General features: G+C 51.9%; 1 protein-coding gene across 4 annotated transcripts in view; it reads left to right on the top strand.

The window, feature by feature from the left end:
• The first annotated feature begins 3,806 nt into the window (after nt 1–3,806).
• The window catches only part of IGSF3 (immunoglobulin superfamily member 3), a 93,023-nt gene continuing 85,629 nt past the window's right edge, over nt 3,807–11,200 (top strand). For 2 of the 4 annotated variants that reach the window (XM_030327056.1, XM_030327053.1), the window contains exons 1-2: nt 3,807–3,899; nt 4,560–5,242. In XM_030327056.1, coding sequence (XP_030182916.1) covers nt 5,200–5,242 — 43 coding nt within the window. In that variant the 5' untranslated portion in view covers nt 3,807–3,899; nt 4,560–5,199. Of the gene's footprint in view, nt 3,900–4,121; nt 4,142–4,331; nt 4,427–4,559; nt 5,243–11,200 lie in introns of those variants that run through there. The other 2 variants (XM_030327054.1, XM_030327055.1) reach the window with 2 other exon arrangements.

Genomic DNA, 11,200 nt, shown 5'->3' with positions numbered 1-11,200 from the left:
AAGAAAGAAAAAAAAGACTCTTTCTTTGTCTGTAGATGGTTTCCTGATCAGCACTTCTTTTAATGGTTTCTACGTCTGCAGGGCAGAGACATTTTTTCACTGCACAGGTGTGCCTCGGAGATATTACACGTTAGGTTCCAGACCACTGTGCCAAAAAGTGACTCAAACGGAATGTTTTGGTTTCCCCGTGCGTATAAAAGTTATATTTGCACTCTACTGTTGTCTATTAAGCATGCAATTGCATGATGTCTAAAAAATAATGGACTTGCCTTAATTAAAAATACTTTACTGCTGAAAAATGCTAACCGTCATCCGAGCTTTGAAAGCCAATCATCAACACTAATCACAGCTCGCTATAACCAATAGAATAAAAATGAAAAAGTTTGAAATATCGTGAGAATTACCAGGATGTGACACAGAGACACCAAGTAAATAAATGCTGTTGGTGAAATGGCACCGATAGATTTGCTCCAAGCAGGGTTACCACAGACCTTCATTTTGTAAAAAAATGCAGTGTCTGTGGAACGCAATGAAGTAAAACGCAATAAAATGAGGTACGCCTCTACTCTACTCTCCCTGCCCTGTAGTTAGCACAGCCCTTTGAATATCTTAGATGGCCCATCGGTGTGGAAATTAGATACTATGCATGGAACCAGCCATAACATACCTGGTGTGGTGATGGAAGTCAAGGATTGACAGACCATCCAAAAAAGACGCAAGGGGTCTAGGTGGTAGGAGGTGGGGGTAGATGGAGGAGGAAAGAACAAGAAGGGATAATTGAGTACAGGGTTCAAGGACAGAGGAAGTGGCTCAGGGGACTGAATGCTCAGGAAGTGTGGTTTTGGAGAAGGGGTAGGGCACTTTGGTGGGGTCAGAGACCAGCACAGGCTGAGGTAGATCGTGCAGATCCCTTGACACTCCTCTTTCTTTCCCCCTTCGTATCCAAGTCTCCAGAACATCCCACTGAATGTATTTTCAAAATGCTTCCAGACTCCACCCCTATCTCACCACCCATATCATTACCACCCTAGCCCTGGCCACGGTCTTCTCTCACCTGCACAACTACAAGAGCCTCCTTTCCAGTGGAGGCTCTTGTAAACAGAGGGATCCAAACTGCCCGCTGGCCCGTAAGGTCCTACAGGATTTGGCTCAGAGCTCTCTTCTTCCAGAAATTTCCAAAGCTCACTCACTCCTTCTAATCAAGTATCTGGCCTTCCCTGGTCACTCACCTAGAACAGAATCCTCCTCCCCACACCACACACACACACACACACACACACACACACACGTGATTACCTTCTCCAGCTTTTCTTAAGAACACATGTCATGTTCTCTTATATATTTATTTGTTTCATTGTTTGTGTTTCCCACCAAAGTGTGAGTGCCACGAGAGCAGAGACTTTCTTGGCACATAGTATATGCTCAATTAATAAATGAAAGAGTCTAGCAGATAAGGAGAAGCGAGAGTTGCCAGAGTCAGGGTTGTCTTGAGGGAAAGAGGTAATATTGAACACACAAGAGGAGATCTTCCATATAACACTTGGCACATGTGATTAATATTCAATTCAATTCTATTCTATTCAATCCAAGTATTTATAGTGCAATTACTACATGCAGACCACAATGCCAAGAGTTGTTTGGGATAAAGGATAATTAAAGTGCAGTCCTGCCTGCAAGAAGTTTATAGTCTAGGAAGAGAGTTGAGGGCAAATAAGACCCCTTAGTTACTTTTTCACCCCCCAATAGCATGTTCTTCATTGCCTTACACAGTGGGGGGAGGGGGTAACTAACTTTTTTTTTTTTTAATCAGTGGGTTACAGTGTATTCCTTCACAAAACCCCTTCATTATCATACAGTCCAATAGGGTGAAAAACATCTTCCAAACCTCTTCTGAGTTCTGAACTCCACTCTCCACACCCCCAGTTGTTTTTTGGACATCTTCACTTCTTGCATGACTCTTTGGCATTTCAAACTCAGTACATCCAGTCTTATGTATCTTGATCTCTGTTCTTGAGGCCAAGCTGGTTATTCTGCCCCATTCCTCCTGGCATTCAGCCTGGCATTCCATAGGGCCTACATCCTGACATCAAGGGGACCTGCTCATTCCTCTGCCTCCCTGTTGCTACTTCTGGGGTCCTGGTCACCATCATCTCTTGTCTGGATTTTCATCAATACCCACTAACCTCATGTAGAAGTCCTCTCCCATCCACCCTTCATGTCTGGGCCAGAGTGGTTTTTCTAAATTTTTAAAAAATGTTCATTTTTGAGAGAGAGAGAGACAGAGAGACAGAGAGAGAGGGAGACACAGAATCCAAAGCAGGCTCTAGGCTCCAAGCTGTCAGCACAGAACCTGATGTGGGACTCGAACTCACCAGCCATGAGATCATGACCTGAGCAGAAGTCGGATGCTTAATAGACTGAACCACCCGGGTGCCCCAGAGTGGTCTTTCTAAAATGTACATCTAACAACGGTACTGCCTTGCTCCGAACCTTCAGGGGCTCACCATGGCCCTGGGCTAAAGTTCAAATCTTTTAACGCATCATACACAGCCCTCCAGGTTCTGGCCCCAGATTTCATCTCTGCAGTTCCTTGCCACTTTCTAACAGCCTAGTTTGTGCCTAACAGAGATTTCTGGTCCTCTAACTGAACTACTCTGTCTTCCCTCTAGTCTTAGAGGATACTGATTCAGGGTCTGGACTCAGTGACTCCTCCCCTGCCCCCTTCCTTTGTGCCTCCTCTGCTCTTTTGGGTTCTACCTCCATTTTCACTTCCTCCGAGAAGCCTTCCTGACACCTGACCTGGTCTGACCAAATTCCCTCCTCTTGATGTCCCAACCCCCCAACACAGGGTCAGGTCCTGGCTCATGCTTCCTCAACACTCTGTTCTTCTCTTGCCATACCTGTTTTATTGTCTCCCCACCAGATCAAGCTCCAGGAGGACAGGACTGTCTTATTTGACCTCGGTTGCCTTTTGACCGTTTTTACCCAGCATGCGTGTGTGTTCATTAAGTATTGAATGGATGAAAATGCACTCGTTTGATAGGGCTGTGCCTCATAAAATAATTATATCTTGCATTTACTGAGTGCTTAAGACGGGGCAGGCTCCACTCTAAGTGTTCTTACAAGTGTACCGTGGACGTCTCACAGAACCCTATTCAGTAGGGAAGGGCTATTTCCCCATTGTAACAGCAGACGGAGAAACTAAGGCACGGAGAAGTTAAGTAACTCGACCAAAGTCAGCAGCGAGGATGTGGGAGAACCGGGGTTAGAACCCGGGCTGTGCCGAGTTCAGTTCGGCCACAACTTCCAGGAAGTTCTGCCATTGAATAAAGCACAATATGGGCCTCCACCGCAAGCACAGATTCAAGACTCCTGACAAGGGCTTTGTTTTTGTTTCCCGGAGAGAGGACGTGCTCGCTAGACGCCCGCTTCACGGCTCGCGGGTCCTTTGCGGGGCTTTGGGAAGGGCCTGTGCTTCCCGCCGGCGGCCCGGCAGCCTGCGTGTGAACCGCCGATTAACTTTGGGAGCTGCCCGGCTCACACACGCCCCCTGTGCCCAGTCCTGGGGTGCCCCCCGCCCCCCTCCCCGGGCAGGTGCGCCTGGGCGGGAGCACCAGCCCACGAGCGCCCCGCCAGGCCCCTGGCCAGCCCCTTCTCCGCGGGCGGGGGAAGGGGCGGGCCCGGGGGCGGCGCCTCTTGCCCAAGCCCCCGCCCCCGCCCCGCGCGCGGCTCGCCCGGGTGCTGCGGGCCGGGCCGGGGGGCGGGGATTCGGGAGGGGCCGGAGCGCGGCTGCCGGTGCGGCTGCGGGGGGAGAGGGAGGAGGCGGCGCGTCCCCAGAGGCGTGCGCCCGGACAGCCGGCCGCCGGACGGACGCGCGGAGGGAGAGGGCCGGGGGCGAGGTCAGTATCCGGTGGGGGCGCGGGCTGCGCGCGAAGGGGCGGCGGCGCGGGCAGCCGGGAGCCCGGGGCAGGGGGCGGGGAGGGCGGTGGCGGGCGCGGGGCCGGCTTCGCTCCGGGGTCGGGCCCCAGACCCTCCCCTGGCCTGGCCACGAGCGCGCCCCGGCAGCGGAAAGCGCAGCCCCCGCTCGCTTCGCCCTCCGTCTCTTTTCTTTCCAACCAGCGAAAAATAAACAGCCGGGAAGGTAAAACAATAGCGGGGCCACCTGGGACGCGGCGCGCGCGGAGCTCCCACGTTTGGGGCGGGGGCCGGAGGTGGAAGCGGGAGTGGCGGCCCCACGTCGAGCCCCCTCCCGAGGTGCCCCGCGGAGGGTGGGGCTCCCGGCGGCGCCGGGCTCGGCGGGAGGCGAAGGGAGTGCCCTGGAGTGAGCCGTGTGGGCAAAGTATTGCAGGAACCAGCAGGCTTCCCGCAATTGCCCGGCTCCGGGCGGGGAAACTGAGGCGGGGGCCAGTGGAGCGACTTGCCCAAGGTCAGAATGCACGGGTGGACGGTCCTGGTCCAGGAACGGGACCCGGGCGTCCGGAGCAGCCCGGCGCTCGGCCCCTGTCGGTTTTGCGGCGCTTGTGTGCGCCTTGGCTACATCTGTCTTGTGTTTCTTTCAGAAATCGGCTGGCATTGTGGGACCGGCTTCGCTTTGGCGCCGCCGAACGCCAACTTGCTTCGTTTGTTCTGGGAAGGTCTGGGGCAGGTGGCGGCCCCGTGACCTACCGTCATGGATGGAGACGGACTTTTGGATGAAGAAACCCAAACAGTCCGTGCTGTTCCCGGGCGATTTAGCTGTCAAAGGTTTTGACAAGACCTACCGTCTTCCCTTTGGGGAATCCGAATGAGGGAGCTTACAGACACCTTCACTGGGAAGCCAAGGACATTCCTGTATAATCAGCGGATGAAAGGATTTTCTCAGACTCTTTTTTCCCTTTTCCTCGAGGATTAGTTCACTGCAATCTACAATTCCAGTGGAAACCGCTAAGGCACAGGATGTGACAGAAGCCTAGAGGGCCTTCAGAATTGTTCTGGACCCTTCCTTTAGCATAGGGTAGTTTAACACAAGCCACTGGCCGCCCTTCCCCCCTGCCCCCCATCTTGCCGATGATCTCTTCTCTTTAACCTCTTCTCATTTTTTGAGTTAAGTTCTGTTTCCAAAACTGCCCTCTGGAGCTATAAGTGGATTGCCAGAAATGAGAGATTAAGTGCAGAGAGAAGAGGAAGCGTCCTGTGTGGTGTCTCTTCTCCGCTGCCGACATGAAGTGCTTTTTTCCAGTGCTCAGTTGTCTGGCTGTGCTGGGTAAGTGTCTCCGCTTATCAGTGCGATCGATGTGAAAGTTTAACCTGCCGTTGGTTCCTGTAATTCCTTGTGGTTCTTTCCCATCAACACTTGGCTTTGGGGGACACCACGATGCAGCCGGTGTGTGTCACAGGTCGAAAGAGGAACCAGGAGGAACGATGGGATGTTGCCGGTTGTCTTTAAGAAGGAACATCTGCTGTCCTTGAGATGTCTGTCCCGGGCCCTGTGATGAGATTGCCCCCATCTGCCAGTTGGTGGTTTAGGGACTCCGTGTGGCTCATGGGTTGGCTTCTTGTAGTGTCATAAACTTCACTGTCTTCCCTTCTGTGTTGGTCCACATCAGTTCCTAATTTGGAGTGGGCACGTTATTCTTACGGTGGGGAAAGTTGGTTTGGTGTAAAGATGGTGTTTTTGTTTGTGTGTTTTGTTGTTTTTGGGGTTTTTTTTGGAGGAGGAAGTAGGCATGAGTGGAGTAGGGTGGTGAAGGGATGCGTTGCCCTGCCCAAGCGGTCTGGAGACTAAATGTGTGGGGGTACCTGTCTTATGTCCCCTCAGCAAGGAGCCTCAGACCATAGTTCTGGCAGGAAGAGAGACCCGAGGAGTGGAAAGCTGCTTGGGAGGGGGTGTGTTCGGATTGGTGAGGGGGCCTGCTGCAGAAGGCCACAACGCCTAGGGCAGGACGATGAACCCTTGTCACCTCTCTTGGGGATTCCCTCCTCATTGCAGAGGTCCCCCCTCCTTTGCCCACGCTCTCCATGCCGATGAGCACCATCTTAAGTGTGGCATTAGAGGACACATCTCGAGTCTAGGATAAACTCCCACGCCGGGATCTCACGCACCCTCCGTCTGTCTCCTCAGACCTCGCACACGAGCACACCCTCTGATCTCTCTGTATGGTTCTGTCCCTTGTGTTTGGAAGAGGGCATCACACCTGCCTCTGGTGTTTGCATCTCCAAATCTAGATATTTTGCATTTACGGAGTTTATGCCTGAGCTGCCGGCAGTGGAGATAGCTCTCACGCATTGTCTCTACCCATGCAAGAGTTCACAGTTGGGCGGAAAGAACGGATTTTGGAGTTAGAGAACTTGATTAGAATCTCAGTCTCATCACGATTGCCATGCAAATCTCTAAAATGGGATGATACCTCCAAGGCCTGTCTTGCCAGTTCAAGGCTATAAGGTGTCCTAAATATCTCGACTGCTTTGAAACACGTCTGGAACACCTAACAAACGTTCAGTTGGTGGTTCTCAAACTTAGGCGCATGTTGGAATCACTGGGGGAGCTTTTTGAAAATCTCGATGTCCAGCTCTCTGCTCCCCTAGGTAATTCCAAGTGAAAGAAGCAGCGTGTGAGTTCATTAGAGCCAGCCCTCCCCGCCCTAGCACACACACAGACGCCGGTCTGGCGGCAATTTAGTCAGTGTTCTGCCCCGGTGGGGGTTAGGATCCAGTGTCCCGTGTCTCCTGTCTGTTCAGGCAGAGTTAAGGCAGGTAGCTCTGGGTTCGCCAGTCCTAAATAGCCTAGTGGTATTTGTTATACTGTATTTGTCATTCACTTAGTGTCTGGGTTTAAATCAGTAATTAGTGATTCATGTGGATTCACGAGGACAAACAAGGAAAGCCCTGCGGGGTTGGATGGCTAAGGTGGGAAAGAGGGTTGGGTGGAAGGGTGGGACCGGGGCTGGAGGAGGAACCGCCAAAGGCAAAACAGGGAACTGTGACTTTTGTGCCTTTTGTTTCTCCTGGCTGCTCTAGAAATGTATGGCCTCCTGCGGGCCCCCCCCCCCCCACCTGCTGTTTGCCCTCTGGGCGACTCTGGAGTGGAGCTTGGGCACACTGTTATCTTCCCTCCACTCCCAGCTTCGTGAATAAACAGGTGTCGTGGGCCAGGAAATGAATGTCAAGGTGGCCTTGAAGGGGAGCAATGGCAGATGACCAGACGTGGGTGAGGGTGGGAAGGTTTCGTGCCTGGTGTTTTTGCACACACCCCTCCGGGGGAGTCTCATCTTCTCCCCTTCCCCTGCGACTCTCAGCATGGCCAGGAGGGGGTCTTGCTACTCCACTGCTGTTAACCTTGGAGAGCAGGAGGTGTTGGGAGGGAACAGAACCCAGGTTGGGGGTCGTACTTCCCGCTTGTGGTCTGGTGTGGGCTGATTCATGCGTCAGCATTCTTGCTGTGTAACGTAAATTAATGTGTAATTTCAAAGAGCACAGAATCCTGAGGTTTTATGCTCCTGTGGGTCACACACACATTCTGGAATAGAATTTTGTTTGTAAAAAGTAGGATAAGGCTTGAGTCCTCTGGCACTGACATGGGTGCCGCCAGCCTCCAGAAACGGCACTTCGAGGCAGAACACCCTATGACAGTACGTGAGGGTGCGGACAGGACCATCTCTCACCTGCCTGCAACTCCCTTCACATCGTTAGGCCTGTGCTTTCTGCGCCCTTCCTTTGCCAGTGTCTGGGATTTGGATCAGCTTCCTCCTCTTCTGCCTGTCTGGGTGCTGAGTCCTGCCCTTGTCTTTGTCCTGCTGAAGCCACATGCGTACTGCTTCCTGCCTCCTTGACCACTGTGTCTTATTTCTTTCTCTGGTAGCTCGGGGTGCCCCACCCAACTTGGGAGCCATTGACTGCCACGGCCACCCTCGTTCCAATTCCAAAGCCATCTTATGCCGGGGCCTGGTTGAGCCATGAGGATAGTAAAGTCACCAGTGCTGATGGGTGGAGACAGGGGCAGAAGATGAGGGGAGAGAGTAGGAGCATGCATGTGGAAAGGAGAGAATGAGGCTGTGGCTGTGCCTGGCAGCAGCCTGCATGAGTGACAGTGACATGGAAAGATGACAGCCACGTGGGAGAGACCGAAAAGGATTTGTGTTTGCAATAACAGGAAGGGGACAATCAGGAAAGATGAATATAAGCTTCAGGCACATGAAGCAGATTTCGGCTTTGCATAACCATGAGTAGTGATGCCCTCCTAGACCAATGCTGATGTTGCAGACAAGATGAAAGAGCTTTAAAAGTGTTAGCAAGGAGAAATGTAGGAGCTTGGAACATCTCTGGATCAACACAGGAGAGTCCGTGGCTGGCTAGTGGCCGTATGGGTTCTCCTTCAGTGGGAGAGAATTTCATTTTAGAGTTTGGGCAGCCTCTCCCTTGAATAGGATGGGACTGAGGCAGTGATCACCTACCTCCCAGTCAGTTAGGGAAGGCTTCTTTGGGTAGAGGCCAGAGGGTTCTTCCGAAAGAGATCGAAAGGTACTTTGATGTTCTGATGAGTGTGAGCTCTGGGGCAGGACTCGTGATCAAAGGCAGAAGGGAGAAGCGAGGCAGTGTGGGGCAGTAGGGGGAAGAGCTCTGACGATGGTGATTTATGGATGAACAAACAGCATCCCCACCAGCTGTCCCAGGGGTGGTGCACTTCCCTTTCCTGGGGACCATTTAACAAGGGTGCTGGGGAGGGGAATTCTTTTTTGGGGGGCGGGGAGGGGCAGAGAGAGAGGGGGACAGAGGATCTGAAGCGGGCTGTGAGCTGACAGATGACAGCAGCCAGCTGGATGCAGGGCTCGAACTCACGAACTGTGAGATCGTAACCTGAGCTGAGGTCAGACGCTCAACCGACTGAGTCACTCAGGCGCCCCACCGGAGAAGGGAATTGTTGTCAGGAGGACTAGACGGGCCAGGATGCCTTTCAGCTGTGTGAATTATCAAGCCACCTCTGTGCACCCAGGGCTGTGAAGACGCCCCGGTCTCCTGCATTTTGCATAGCAGCAGAACAGTACCGCCTCTCCTGGCTCTGGCCTTTGCTGTGAAGCAAGCCCTATCTTGTTAAGTCCTCAGAATAGCCTCGGTGGTAGATGTCTCACATGGTCACCTTTTTGTAGGTGGAGATACTGAGGTCCAGGGAGCTTAAGGAACTTGCTTCAGTAGACTACTGTCCCCCAGTTCCATACGGTGCTCCGCAGTGGTGTGGAGGCCCCTTCTGTCTTGTTCCATGTGCATGCCTCCATTCCCAAGGTCATGGCATGGTCCAAGAAGGCTGTGCTGGCCCTAGCCATCGGGGAGGAGGAGAAGGAATGGTGAAGGGCAAGACCTCCCAATTTAAGAACACTTCCTGAAAGTTGCACACATCTCTTTTTCTGCTTCTATCCCCATCGGCTAGAACTCGAGTACGTGACCGTATGTGACTGCCAGGTAGGCTGGGAAATACCATCCTTCATTCCGAGCGTACAGCTAAAAACAGGGTTGTGTTACTGCCGGGGAAGGAGAGAGCCAATTTTGGAGGGACGGCTATGGGCTGCCGGCAGAGTGGCAGCGCTAGTAAGCGGCAGCACGGGGTTTTGAAGCCAAGATCATTTGGTTCAAACCCTGTGCCCTTCCACGTCACCCGCTGCCCCTCTGTGAGTACCCAGGCCCAGCCCCTGGCCTCTAAGAAGCCTTATCGGGAGGGCCTGAGCCAGATGAGCCAAGAGTTGTTACTCGGGAAGCAACATAAATCAGCATATGATTACGCAGGCAGTGTTGTGGTTTTAGCAATAGTCCTGTTCGGCAGCGTTTATAGAATGCTCATGTGCCAGTCACCGTTCAACCCTTCACAGAGCAAGCCCTTCTGTATTAAGGACCATCTCTGGCGTGTTCACTGCTGTAGCCCCAGAACTCGGCCTTCTGCGCGTACTGGCACAAAGTAGGCATTGAGTTGATTTTTTGGTTGAATAAATGGTTTCTGTGTCGGCTCCTTTGATCATGATAAGGAAACTCAAGGTTCAGGGAATTAAAATCATTTTGCTCAAAGGACAAGAGCTAGAGATTGGCTACAGGGCCTGTGCTTTTATACCACCCAACAGGGGTTCTTAACCTTTTTTGTGTCCCTGGGTCCTTTGAGCGGTCTGGAAAAGCCTATGGACCCTTTCTTTGGGTAACACTTTGAAATTCATAAATAAAAATACATCAACTAACAGAGGAAATGAGTTCTATTGAAATACAGTCATCAAAACATTAAACAAATTTAGGATCATAGCAATACGCTTCTTAGGAGCACATTAAATAACTAGCTCAAACAGCAGTTCTAACAATTACCGTAATTATGGCACAGTGAAGAATGAAAACGGTGTGTTGAGGCATCTGTGTCAACTGTGAGGTGATCTGAAGGCATGTGTGACTTGCGTTGTGACAGAATCACAGGTCCTGGAGACATCGCCATGGTGGTTGCCTACATTCGTAATCAAACAGTTCGCATTCACTTAGAGGTTAGCTGCAAATAAAGCTGTCATTTTTTTTTTTCTTCAAGTTCACATACCTCCTGACTTCCGTTCACAGAGCCCTGTGAAGTTCAAAGTAAAGTTCAGGGTAGGCAGCGGTTGCTGGGAAGATGCCGTGTGAGAGGACTTTATTGGCTTTCAGAAATGGGCAGGGTTTCCACGCGGGGAGCGTTCTATTCCCAGTAGAGTCCTGATGGTGCTGAGGAGTCTGTGGTCATAATGGTGGTAGAGTGGCCCTTTAGGGTTCAGAGAAATGACTGTCAGGGGTCTTCAGGGTCCAGTTCATCTGGGATGGTGAGGACACGGAGAACTGGCTTCGACTGTAATGCGTTTGGGATTTGGGCTTAGACTGAGCCCCTAAGGGCCCAGGCAGACCACTTCGGTGGAGCCACCGACCTAGAAACTGAATGAAGTGGCTTCACTGCTGGCCTTCCCGTGGTCCCCGGCTTTGTGCCTCCTCTGTTATGGCTCCTTGATAATATTTTGAGGTTCCTTTGGGAGCTCCTCATTTGCTATGATTGGACACCTGTTTCTTTGCGGCTTGGAAGTGAGCACAGCTAACTCTTCGTGAAGGGTTGGTTTTAATTTAAGAAATTTAGGACACCTGTGTGTGAATGCCCCTTGATTTTCAAAGAAATGAGTGGTTGCGTCAAAATCAAGCTTACATTTGTAGAAAATCACATGTTGCCAAATTCCTTCATCAG

Source organism: Lynx canadensis, chromosome C1 (genome assembly GCF_007474595.2).
Source record: "Lynx canadensis isolate LIC74 chromosome C1, mLynCan4.pri.v2, whole genome shotgun sequence".
In the NCBI taxonomy this organism is placed as follows: domain Eukaryota; kingdom Metazoa; phylum Chordata; class Mammalia; order Carnivora; family Felidae; genus Lynx; species Lynx canadensis.
This window is presented reverse-complemented; position numbering and strand designations above follow the sequence as displayed.